General features: G+C 28.6%; 1 protein-coding gene across 1 annotated transcript; it reads left to right on the top strand.

The window, feature by feature from the left end:
• The first annotated feature begins 7,297 nt into the window (after positions 1-7,297).
• Positions 7,298-8,661, top strand: LOC112510434. Its single transcript, XM_025115845.1, has 2 exons — positions 7,298-7,582; positions 8,225-8,661. Exons 1-2 carry the CDS (start codon positions 7,358-7,360, stop codon positions 8,657-8,659), a joined length of 660 nt encoding a protein of 219 aa, XP_024971613.1. The 5' UTR covers positions 7,298-7,357; the 3' UTR covers positions 8,660-8,661.
• Positions 8,662-14,496: the final 5,835 nt, after the last annotated feature.

Below are 14,496 nucleotides of genomic sequence, written 5' to 3'. Positions count from 1 at the left end.
TTTAAGTTGATATTTTGAAAAGAAATTAATAATTATATTATAATTTTTTTATTCGATACACATTCAAAATAATATTCAATTAAATGAAATATCTGAAAAAATGATACATATTTTATTAAGAAACATAAATAAATTACAATTTTCATCTTATATAAATAAAAAAAAATGATACATTTTTTGAACCTAACTTAATAATAAAAAATGTTTCTTTAGATTAGCGTAAACATATTTACAAATATTTATCAGATAAATTGCATAAAAATTTAGAAATAATACTTAATTCATTCTAAAGGTACCAATAAAACTTTTTTAAAGGCGTAATTTTTAAAATAAAATACATAATCTAAAGTATTTTTAGTTAAATTTATTATTAATTAATTAATATAGTAAGGGGTAAATGAAAAATGAAATGATAGGAAACGCAAAAATGAAAAATAAACCACATACATTAAAATTTGAATTTACTCTCATATCAAATAAAACAAAAAAGTAAAAAGACTAAAAAGTTAACTAACCTGTTCAGCTATAGTTAGTCATAGGTACTAAAAGTGAAACAAATTGACAACAACAGTGATTAAAACTGTAATTAGTTTAAAAGAGGTACGAAACTTGATAGTGAGTGACAACTACGAGAACAAAAAATGTAATTTACTCTATATATCTCTACTATATTATAAAACATTTGACAAAAACTCTTAAAAACTATTTTCTATGCATGAAGTACTGTTTATTAATGCATATTACTTAAAATTCAAGATTATAAGTAAGATGCATAAGTACAACTTATTAAAACTCAATGTTTGAGTTCGTGTAACTAACTACAGATAAACATAATCAAATACATGATAAACATATAATTTTAAATATAAAAAATCTAAAATATAATTAGAATAATCATTGAGTTATAACAAAATACTTAATTATTATCTTTATAAAAAGTTATATTATTAACAAAAAAATAAAAAATGAATTAAAGAAATACACAAAAAAAACTTTAAATAGTTAATTTGGTACCAATATCGATAATTTTTTTTCGATTTTTATGATATATCTTTATATTTATATTTTATTTAAAAATAAAAATATTAACATTTTTTCAAAACCACATAAAAACATATTATAACATAGACTAAGACAAAATAATTAAATATTAAAATCGAGATGTATCTCGCTACATTGTGTGATCAGAATTTTTCAAAATTTTGATTTGAATTTCTGTAAATGAACTTCAATTTACATCGGATGTTGGTCGTGACGTATTTCATATATCTACATACTACAATTATTTTACTTGATAATAAAAAAAATGAAACAAGCTTTTTATTTTCTTTTTTAAATAAATAAATAATTATTAATTGTAAGTAGGGTTTCTATATACGTATCCATATCTATAACAGGAGGTAGCTACAAAAATATTTACATAAGTAGCCCCTATAGTTGTAGGAATTTTCAGTTTCATCGATTAAATGAGAAAATGTTCCAACTAGGTGAGAACCTGAGGAGATAATTATGTCAACCAGCTACGTACAAAAACCCCAATGAATGTACTGCATATATTTATGAACACCTGCCTGCCATGCATATATATACAATTACACACACACACACATATATATATATATATATAATTAATACACATATATATATTACAGACACATGCATGCATTAGGTCACGTACATTGCTTACTCTAGGCTTGAAGTCACCTTCTAATTGTGTATGGTACGATTTCATTATTAATTCTTTTTGTTAATTTTCACATTTAATATTCGTTGGCCAAAAAAAAGACTTGGGATAATGTGAGAATAAGGGTTTTTCGTGATACCCGTAAGACCAATTCTCAACCTTTGGATTAGATCTACAATCTGAACATTCATAATCACAAAATTGCCACAAGACTTCTCAATAGTCATAAAATTGTCACCGTGTAACTTTAGACCATTAGTTTATAAAGTTGATCAATGAACATAAATTGGTCTTACTGGTCTCACGAAAAACCTTTGGTCTCACGTGAACAAAAAAAAAAGATGTTGAAGAAACATTAGTCGTATTTTTTTGTTTTAAATGTTCAATTTGTATTTATGGTATTTACTACCGGTGGATAAGTGGGTGAAGATCGATCTGTAAGTTGTTTTCTTTTAAATGTTTGATAAGAATAGAAGAAATCCTGTCAGAGAGTTGACAGATTATCCGCCTCTAGTCCGGATATGATTTAATCACATAATTTTCTTAATTACTTAGACGCTCAATTAAAAAAAATTGAAATATTTACCGACAAGGGTTTCTACGACCGTGATATCTGCCAGAAATCTGCCAATAATCCACTTTTCCGACGTATTTGTCCATCGGGGAAAGCCTCTGTTTTAGTAGTGTCTGTTTGTAGATCAATATTGCTTCTTGCAATATTCACATATGAAGCATGAATGAATCTATTTTTGTTAACTTTGAGTGCTTGTATAAACTTGTATCTGTCTCAATTAATCCTATATTGTACTGATAATATAACAGTCAAGAAAAACACCAATGATTTTAGGAAGACTCGAATTAATAACATTAAAGAGGAACCCAAAATTTAGTAGTTATTTATCAGTTGAATTCTGCCAAGGTTAATATAATAAACTTGTCATGTGCCAATTTAATCACATGAATTGTCATTTTTAAATAATTGAACTTAAGAAGAGAAAATTATTATGCTACACATGGCATCATCATTTAAAAATATATAGCATATAACGCCATTTTATGTTGAATAATTGTAGATTAATGCATTAATTTATGTACATAAATCATAACATAATTTTATTATCAGAATTTGTGTTTCATTGAAGAAAAAGTCATCCGTAATCTATATACGAAGTCTATTACTGACGAAAGCCGATCCAAAATACTTGGTTGGGAATTGTACGAACAACTCTTACCGACGGAGGTTAAAACTAAAAGCGTGGCATCCTTAATTAGTCGTACATCACAATATATATATAGGGGTCCATACAAGTTAGAACTGATTAGTTTGTGGTAGCCGTGAGATCCAATCTCAACCACAAATCAATAGATAAATTAGGAAATTTATAATTTTGGTAATTTTGAATTAAAATTTTAATGCAAGGACATTTTAGGTATTTTCTCTTCTCTCTCCTCTTTCCGTCCTCCGGCCTGCGGTGATACACTGTGATATCTAAAAATATTGACTCTGTTAAACAAAAGACACAGTGTGATACCCAAGCACATATATGATGCATTGTGATACCATTGTGGTATCACCGGAGGACGGGGGACGGAGGATGGGGAACGACGAGAGAAGAGAGGAGGGAAAATATCTAAAATGTACTTGCATTAAAATTTTAATTCAAAATTACAAAAATTATAAATTTCTAATTTATCTATTGATTTATGGTTGAGATTGGATCTCATGGTTACCACAAACTGATTAATTCTCATTTGATTAGGCCCATATATATATAGGGTTGGGTTCACGTGGGACCAAGGGTTTTTCGTGAGACCCGTAAGATCAATTTATGTTCATTGATCAACTGTATAAGCTAATGATCTAATGGTCTAAAGTTGCACGGTGACAATTTTGTAATTATTGAGAAGCCTCGTGGCGTTTATGAATATTCAGATTGTAGATCTAATATATATAGACTTGGGATCATATGAGACCAAGGGTTTTTCGTGAGACCCGTAAGACCAATTCTCAACCCTTAGATTAGATCTACAATATGAACATACATAATCAAAAAATTGTCACGAGACTTCTCAATAATCACAAAATTGCCACCGTGCAATTTTAGATCATTAGATCATTAGCTTATAAAGTTGATCAATGAACATAAATTAGTATAACAAGTCTCACGAAAAACCTTTGGTCTCACGTAAACTCAACCTTATGTGTGTGTATATATATTGAAAATTACCAAACATATTGCATTCAAAACTATCACCAAGAATATTTAAATACAATTAAAATTGTTCACTATCAAACTAATAGTAGCTACCTACCTAAATAGGAGGGAAGTGAAAACATGTTGAAATAACGTTGTTCAAAATCTAATAGTTATCCGTCACTAATACATTACAACGTAGTTTTGATGTTTTAGCTATATGCGTCGCTTAGCCGTCATTGATGTGTCAGAAGTTTTCGACCGAACAGTTCCCTTGGTAATTTTCACAGGTGAAACTCCCATTCTAATAACGACATGATCACATTTTAAAACTTGTCCAGTTGTTCAAAAGTTTTAACACAATACCAAATTGACAAATACCCGAAAACATGTTGTTTCTTAGGCTATCAACTCTTTAATTTCTCATGATGTTGGGAAACACTAGGGAGAATTATGTTCAACGAAAAATATGTCGGGTTTAAGTGCAATATATGATCTAATGGCAAAATAGTCTTTTAACCATTAGTACAAATATACACATCTAATCGTGTGATCACTGTGAAGTAAGCAATACAACTTGATGACGATATATGAAAAACTTGTAATTTCAGGTTTCAGGAATAGGTAATCAATTGGTTCATTCCGAGCTTAAATACTTGTTCACTAAGGTGTGCTTATTTTGGTGGATGAACAACGTACGAACATTACAATTTGTTTCATATCCTGATCATGAACGTCAAACATCTATTTTGACGGACATATTATTTGATATCAGTAAAATCGATAGAAGTATACAATATTATGCTTAGGGGTGTAAACGATACGAGACAACTCGCGAGCTACTCGAGATCAACTCGGTCAAAGCTCGGTCAACACTCGACTCGAATAGGCTCGACTCGACATATTAACGAGTCGAGTCAAGCTACCCAATACTCGACTCGAAAAGCTCGTGAGATACTCGATTATTTTATATATAATTAGTTTTAAAGTATATAATCAGGTTTTATGATAAAATATGTGAAATATAAATAATATAAATGCCTTATATTTTTAGATATTTAAACAATTAAAAAAAGACAAAGAAAAACTATAAAAAAAGTTAGTGAAGTTGTCCCACATTGGAAGATAGATGGTAAAGGAAGAAAGAAAAGATGTTATAAAAAGAGAGGAAGATGAATGCAATTTTCTAACTTTGTCTTTTTGATGATGAAGTTTGAAGTTGATCTCTTTATTTTTATAAAAATTAAGAGAACACTTTTAAGTTTTAAAATTTATAAGAGAAAGACCCTAAGTTTTATAAATTTCAATGAGTGAGTTTGGTTCGAGCTTGATTCGAGTTGTAGTTCGAGCTTGATTCCAGTTTAGCTCGAGTTCGAGTTCGAGCTTGAGAAATAGTTATCGAGTTCGAGTCGAGCTCTGATTTTTACTACTCGTGAGTTTTCGAGTCAAGTTCGAGCTTGGAAATTCGGTTTCGAGTTCGAGTCGAGTATAGTGATACTCGAGCTCGACTCGAATCATTTACACCCCTAATTATGCTAAAACACATACGGGTATAGGGATTTCTCTTGGTTTATTATGAAATCGATTTATCACGTTGTCATGACTTCAAATTACAACAACCAATTTCAAATGTTTACGTAAATTGTTTCTGCTTGTGACTATTCAAGAGTCAAACAATCAACAGTATTATAACAATACAGTCTTATAAAAACCCTTAACCATAAATAACACAAAGACAAAATAAAAATGAAAATATACACTACAACAAAATTGAGTTTATAGAACATCTTCAATCTCTAAGCGTCCCAATAAACCATTTTATAGGATTTAATTTATAGGACCAAAATATAAAACATCATATCTAAAGGTGTTGTAACAAGTTTATATGACGCTTTTGGACGTCTTAACAAGTTTTTAGGACATTTTTTAATACAAAGTGTCGCATTAACAACTTTATATGACACTTTTCAGAAAGTGTGTTATAAACTCAATTTTTTATAAGACATTTGTTTTTATAGAACAGTTTTTCAAATAGTGTCCTATAAAGTTAATAATAGAACGCTTTATATTAAAAATGTTCTAAAAAACTTATTACGACGCCAAAAAACGTCATATAAACTTATTACAACATCTTTAGATATGACACTTTATTTTTTTTGGTCCTATAAAAAGGTCTATTAGGACACTTAGAAATTGAAAGTGTTTTATAAACCCGATTTTGTTGTAGTGATAATAATACACAATTGAATATGGTTGTTTAAGAAATGGAGAGAGAGGACATAAATTCTCATAGGAGTAGATGAATAAACTTATGGTGGGATTTAAAGAGTGTAGAGGAGGTTGTGGAAAGCCTTAAAAGTTTTAGTAGTTCAAAGGGGGAAGATGACTCATGTTATTAATACATCAAATTTAATAGCCGAGGGGGTGTTGGGTGATTTTAATTAAAGTTTTTCTACTTCTTTGAGTCACCCAATTGTGTAAGTTGGTTTTTAATGAAACCCCATTTAAAGCTCTATGTGCATTCATGGCTTCCTTTCAACTGTATCTATTTCAGTCTCTCTTTCTTACCCTTCATTTAATGATCACATTACACTTCACCCCCTTTCATTTCTCCAATTCTCACTTTTCAGTCCTCCATTAATATTATATCTCTTCTACTATAACTACATGGTTGTTTCATGTAATACATGTATATGTAATTAATGGATGATTATGACTTGTAACGAGTTTTTGAAACGTATAATCAATGAACATGAATTGTGGCGGACAAATGTGTATGCATCTATATACTATAGACCTTGCATTTAATTATAGGTGTGGTGGTTTGCTAACTTCGATCATTTAAAAATTGACTTACCAACATGGGTGATCGCAATCAAGAATTCAGGTGTGTGATCGATCAACAACTATAGCAATGAGTTGATGGATCATGAATTTTATTGCAACAATCGATCAATATATGAACCGATAGTTCATTTTATAACCTAACAAACTGTTCATACTGTTTTGATCGGTTCATTATATATGTATATATATAGCTGTATATATATATATATTAATCATGTATATATGAAAAAGAGAGTTGGTTATGACTTAAACGTTTGGTAGATGGAACTACACAAAATTGATGTAGTAATTGCAAGAACTCAAACTTCACTTGAAGTGCACGTCATGGGGAGTTTTGATGGGGCCTTACTAGTTTCACATTTAATATTTTGCCCCTTTTAGATTCTCCCTTGCAGTTATGTGCTTATTTTATTTTATGCTACCTCATTTACCTCCCTTTTTCTCTTCCCCTTCTATATAAATCTCATCACCATTCTACTATCTTGATCTCACACACAACACCTTAAACACGCACTCATCACCAGTGAAAAAGGGGAGAAGCTTTGCCATCTCTCTCTCTCTCTACTCTCTCTACTCTCTCTCTCTATATATATACATATATATAAGTATATATATATATATATATATATATATGGTGTCTTTTCATGCATCTCTCTTGCCTACATCAACAATGATTCAAGATTCAGAGGATTCTTTAAAGAAGAGGAAACGTGATGGATCATTACAACCAGAAGATTTCTTGGATGATCATCTCCCTTCATGGAAAACCAAATACTCGAAACAATCACTACTTGACACCGAGCTTCATCTCGAGAGTCCCATGCCTTCAGAGTGGCAACGATGCCTCGATATCAAGGTAAATATACTACAAATTACATCGACAAAAAAATTCTGAATTCTCCTTTAAAGAACCGTACTTTTAATTTGGTTTTTTCAAAACCCCAATTTTTCAGAAACCTAGTATAAGTTTTTGACTCAATTTCATGGATATGACAAAAGTTTTTCATCAATCGGGAAAAGGTATTTTCATGGTTTTGAATGGTAATTTAGTACAGTTAACCACAAAGGTGGTGTCTTATCGGTTTGAGCTAAAGGTCAAAAGTATCAGGAGGTCTCAGTTTCAAATCTAAGAAGGAATAAAAATCCCCTTATGGTGGTGACTCCGGGCTATCTACAAAGCAAGTGGATTAGTCGGCTCGCATAGTGAGTTGGATATCCAGATTAATAAAAAAAAATTATAAAAGCAGTTTATGGATGGAAAACAGAAGTTCTACACTCCCTTGGGTGAAAAAAAAGAGGCTATTTTTAGGGTTTTGTTGAATCATTGGGATGCCATTTTTAGGGTTTTGAATGAATTTACAGTTTCATGGTTGAAAAACAACTTCTTTGGGGTTGTTACACACACACACACACATATACATATATATATATATATATATATATTTGTTTAGAAGGGTTTGGATTCTTGATAATTAATTGATTTAATTAATGAATGCAGTCTGGCCAAATCTACTATTATAACACAAGAACTCATAAAAAGACTTCAAGAGATCCAAGAAGTAGCCCAGAGCCATCTAAGAACTGCATGAGCCTTGATCTAGAACTTAACCTACCATGTGGATCATCTGATACCACCATGAAACACCATGTTGCTGACAACTTCTCAAAGTACTACAAGACTTCTTCATCAAGCACCACAACGACGCCGTCCAACAAGACTAGTATCGGTGGTGGTGGTGGTGGTGCACCGTCGTGGCTGGCGTTGGAAGGCGGAGATCAACAACAAGAGATGGTGACGGCGGTGTGTAAGAAGTGTCATATGTTGGTGATGATGTTCAAATCTTCACCTTCATGCCCTAACTGTAAATTCATGCATCCACCCAATCAAACCCCTCCCAGCCTCTTTAACAGAGAATTAAGCCTCTTGTGTTAATTAATTAATTAATTAAGGTTTAATTAGTGTGTTCTCTAGTTTTCTTTCCTTAAAGAAAATTAGTTTAAGAATGTGTAAAATTTTAGTTACTATAAAAAGTAGTTTTCTGTCTTCTTGTAGTATAATGGTAAGAAAAAGAACGAATTTGGAGCCTATGGATTTAGAAAGGTTGACTTTTCTTCAATTTTCTTTTATGAAAAAAATACGAATTATCCGCAAATGATACCCGTTTCGTCCGTACACATATCAAATCGATATAAATACATATACATATATATAAATATATATATATATATATATATATATATATATATATACATGGAAATGTTCAAACAAGAACACCTTCATTTTACGAGAACGTAAGAACATCATTTCATCACAAACAATCACATGTGATACTATTATTCGATTACATATGATACACATGTGATACTAAATCAGAGATATGGATGACGTCTGACGCGATCTAGGTTGTAGGCCAACTCGTCCTTACACCACTAAGCCCCCTTACATGTACTATCACATGTGATAAATGTGGTATTTATGTGATATAATAATCCATCAAGACGATCACATATGATACTAAATTATAGACGCTAGATGATCTTTGGTACGACCTAAGTCGCAAGGCATGACATCCATACACAACCAAGTCCACTCTAGTGTATTATCACATGTGATAAAGATGTTCTTACATTCTCGTAAAATAAATGTGTTCTCGTTTGAACCTCCATATATATATATATATATATATATATATATATATTCAAAGGCCGTAATTTACAATGATTATGATATAAGACCATATGGTGTATTTGTTTTTCAATGATTTATTTAAAGAAGCTTGGAAAATGTGACTTTAGCTACATATTGACGTAAGACTATTAATTACAAATTAAATGTTACATTTTTCGAAGTTTGTTGATTATGAAAAAGAATGTAAAATGGTACTCAATTCAATTCCATTCAACCATAACTTACGAATTTTAGCTGCATTATAAACATAACCAACAGCTATGCTATTTTTAAAAATTTAGAGAACATATATATATATACAGTATAGTTGTTGGAGATTCTCTAAATATATCTGAAATAATTTAAAATATCGAAAAAGAGTTTACGAAAACATTCCTTGGGTTTTAAGATATTTTATATACATGTTAATATTATGAAATGGAAAAATTACAAAAAGAATTAAATGAGTAGTTCAAAATGAAATCCATTGTGCAAATTAAAGTATATAAATAGCAATTATTACATAATTAAATTCTATATTCAACTTGCATTTGGTTTGTTTTAAATTTAAGACAATAGCCTCAAAACATCCAAACATCTCATGTGACAATTTGGAGTGTATCATTTTTCTCCCAAATATTAAGACTGCAAAATTCAAAATCATGTTTGCATTTTCCAAATAAGTTAAATATGATATTTTAATTTTAAACGTTACAAGATTAATTAATGCAATATATATGTATATATACTATATTATAAAACATTTGACAAAAACACTTAAAAATCACTTTTTATGCATAAAGTACTGTTTATTAATGCATGTTACTTAAAACTCAATATTACAAGTAGATTGTGTGCGTAAGTACAACTTATTAAAGCTCCAAATCTGAATTCGTGTAACTAACTGCAGATAAACATAATCAAATACTGGATAAACATCTCATTTTAAATATAAAAAATCTAAAATATAATTAGAATAATCATTGAGTTCTAACAGAATACTTAATTATTATCTTTATAAAATGTTATATTATTAAATAAAAAATAAATTATTTTATTATTAAGCTTAAATTAAATTATAATTAAAAAATAAATTAAAGAAATTACATAAAAATGAAAACTTTTAAATAGTTGATTTGATATTAACATTGATATATTTTTTTCAAATTATTATGATTTTTTCAAATTTATAGTTTATTCAAAAATAAAATCATTATTGCTTTCTTAAAAATACATTAAATCGTATTATAACATCGACAAAGATAAAAAATAAAACAAAACATTTAAATCGAGATGTGTCTCGTCACATTACGCGAATACTTTTCTAATATATATATATATATATATATATATAGGTATATTTTAGATTGATATCATAAGTATTATGATTGCGATTAGTAGCTTGTGATTCATTTGGTATAAATAGTTATGTGACCTCACCAACCGACTGTGTGCAATGCGAATGGTGACCATGCATATGTATATATTGCCATGGCCCATGATGGTCGCTAGTCAATCAAGTTTTCAGTGAACAGAAGCTGCCAATCCCGATGCATACACTGCACTACCATTTGCATCTCCTCTCCACTTTCTACATTCTCCCTTTCCAGTTAACTAGTATGGGAACCACGCGATAACAGTACGAATAATTTGATTAATGATCTGAATATTGTCTATATAAATATATATTAGTTGTTAATAAAATCATCAACAAATGGTATTCAAATAATTCGAAAAAATTAAATAAAATATATATATATATAGAAAGAGAGAGGTTTGTTTAGGAATAAAGTTGTAAAACTAAATAAAATGAGTAATAATAACGACGGAAATATTAAGGAATCTAACACAAACTCAAGAATAAAAAATACTCCACATAAAGATATGTCTCCTTCAAATATTTCAACTTACATTGATGTAAGAAAATCAATTGAAAGAAGCAAAAAAGAACCATATTGGAAAACTTAAAATATACAATGAGTCAATCCTAAGACATTGTAGAAATCTAACTTCAACTTTTCGTTTTCTTGTTTTGTTGTAAAAAGAAATCTGTAAGACAGTTTGGATTGAAATTTGTAAGACAGTTTGATATATATTGATTGATTTATGATGATTAATTTTTTTCAATTGTCATGTACATAAAAATTTATATACATTGATGTAAATAAAAATAAATATATGTACATTATAATTTCATATATAAAGAAAAAAAAAAGATAAATATGATTGAAACTTCTCATTGAACCATCTCTTGGTTCTTAATTTAATATATTTTTAATTCTATATTGATGTATTGATTGATTGAGAAATTTTAATGTATTTTGATATATGTTGATTGATTTTGATGATTTTTATTTTTTTCAATTGTCATGTAATTAAAAATGTACATTTATTGATATAAAATAAAATATATGTAGTTTTATGTATGTTAAAAAAATAGGAAAATGAAAGGTTTAACAATTAATATGTTGATTGTATATTATAAATAAATAAATAAATAATAAATATAAATATGATAGAAAACTTTTCATTGAACAACCATTTGGTTCTTATTTCACACACCGCATGTTGCATAGTGATGAAACTTGTTTTGTTAGAAAATACGTAATCAAATTAAGGTGAAACATAATTTCATAATAAATTGTAATATAAGACGATGATTGCATTGGGGTGTTTTTGATGCAAATTTTTTTCATTGATATTGTTTCCTGTAACTAAAGAACTTCATACATTTTATATTTTTCGGTTGTAGAACAATGATTCGATATTGAAGTTCAATTTGTATAAAAATTGTTAGCCGCAAACCGCAAGTATCGTATGATTAATATTGAGCACTATTGTAGGTGTATGCAAAAGTAATCTTTTCAATTTAGCTTGTAACACTTATTTTTAAGATTTTTTTAAAATAAATTCATGTACATATAGTCATCTGAATAATTGGATGTGCAATCACAATATAACAGTGATATAACTAAATTTATAATACAGTTAAATAATAGGAAATAAAATAAGAGTGTTTTATTGATTGTTGAATGAAATATAATATCCTCTAATCTTCAGGAATCATACAATGCAAGGTATATAAGCAATAACATTTGTTATATTATAAGTTTACCGATTGTTGTAAGCAATAGCTAATTATGGTTGGTCAAAAATAGAACAGCTAAAATTTAAATTGGATTCATCATAGACAGGGAAATTATTATTGTCTTAGTTTTGACGACAAAAAACTTAGTTTTTTTGTGTAATGATGATTACGATGTATAAACACCAAAAAGGATGATGTACAAGTACCCATTTTCATCCTCAACACACACCTTGACTTTAAAAACACAATAGTAAATGAACCAACCATACAATATGTAAAAAATCACATATCAAAATTAAAGACTTCAAATCTTTATAACCCAAATAGATAAAATTATAATGCAATCAAAATCACAACATGAACATACATAAAGTTATCATACGACTAAACTTATGATACGAACATACTTAATAATATAATCCAATCAAAATCATGATACAAACATACATAACATTCTAAGACACTCTAAATTACAAAACAAACTTGCATAAAATCCTTACCTTAGATCATAATCATAAATTCCCACAACCCAAACTTGAAAACTTCAAATTTTCAAGACTTAATATATAAAAGTGAAAGAACTCGAAAACCTGCAAACCAAAAAACGTTCAACATAAGTAAAAATTACATAGTGAACTTGAACACTTCAAATCTTCACCTAATACATAAGAGTTATAATGAAAACAAAATCACGATACAAACATAAATAAAATTATAATGCAATCAAAATCATGAAACAAATCAATATAAATTTATTACCTTATATTGCAACAAAAAAAATCAAATATTGAACTTGAAGACTTCTTCAAATCTTCATGATGTAATGCATAAAAACTGTAATGCAATCTAAATAACGATACAAACATACATAAAATTATGGGAGAAGTGAAAAAAAAACTATGAAGATTATCAATAGTAAAATAGAAGAAAAACCAAAGAGAAAGAAAATAAATTTAGAGATGTATATGATATAGATAGAATTTGAGAGGGTGTGAGAGATGAAGATGAATAAATGGTTGTTTTTTTTTTATATATAAATAAATGATTGATTGGAAAAGATGAACGGTTTGGAGTTATGTCATTTGAATTAATATAAAAGGAGATGAATTGTTTGAAGTTGAATGCAAACATTTAATAAAAAAACATAAATTGACAAAAAAAAATATAGTAGTGGATATTGGCAGAATGAAGGAGAAAAAAAATGAGGTTCTAGGCTTTAGGAGAGACCACCTCAAACACTCATGATTTCTTCTTTAATATGTATATGATTACGAATTTTTTTTTAAAAATCTTAAAATATTGAGTTTTCAGATATATTTTTTAATAAATAAATTGTCAAACTTTTAAATAAATTGTCAATTGTCTAGAAAGATTTTTAAATAAAAAGATAAATAAATCAATTATATCGTTCTTAAACCCTACACGCCATTTAAACCCATAAAAATACACATTCCGATTTGATTGCAATCAATATTGGCAGTGGAACCACAAGAAACACATTCATGGGTTATAATTATCATCTCTGCGTGGACCATTACAGTCTCACGCACACACGTGCTACTGTTGTATAAGTTCCTTAACCTATATAAGCCAGTAACACAACACTCGTTGGATTTAGTTTATCCAATGTTTATCAGATACCATATAATCACGTATGGTGATCTCAAGCATAGAGATAATTTATAGTAATAACATATTGGTAATTGATATAAATATACGTTTCATTCGAAAGAGATACAAGAAAACTCATGTTGATCACATTCTGATACTATAAACCTTTATTCGATAATGAATCTCGATACTGAACAAAGAACTTATTTGAGCATTTTCAACAGATTCAATAAATGCCGGAAATGTAAATCTTAAGGTAAATTTTTGTTCTAACAGATTTGTTTGTCTTAATCATTTGATTTGATAATAATACAAATATACTCGAATAACATTTTATTTTCTATGTTTCTAATATAATGCTTTGAATAACATTTTTTAATGCTTTGAAATGATACAAAATAGG

Source organism: Cynara cardunculus, assembly GCF_001531365.2.
Source record: "Cynara cardunculus var. scolymus isolate 2C chromosome LG 3, CcrdV1, whole genome shotgun sequence".
Taxonomy (NCBI): Eukaryota; Viridiplantae; Streptophyta; class Magnoliopsida; order Asterales; family Asteraceae; genus Cynara; species Cynara cardunculus.
The sequence above is the reverse complement of the archived record's forward strand: the minus strand, read 5'-3'. Positions and strand labels throughout refer to the sequence as shown.

Bases quoted from the DNA above. Each gene is read 5' to 3' on its own strand.
- LOC112510434 (XM_025115845.1), top strand. From the start codon at position 7,358: ATGGTGTCTTTTCATGCATCTCTCTTGCCTACATCAACAATGATTCAA. The intron at 7,583-8,224 runs GTAAATATACTA...TAATGAATGCAG, and splicing joins AACGATGCCTCGATATCAAG to TCTGGCCAAATCTACTATTA.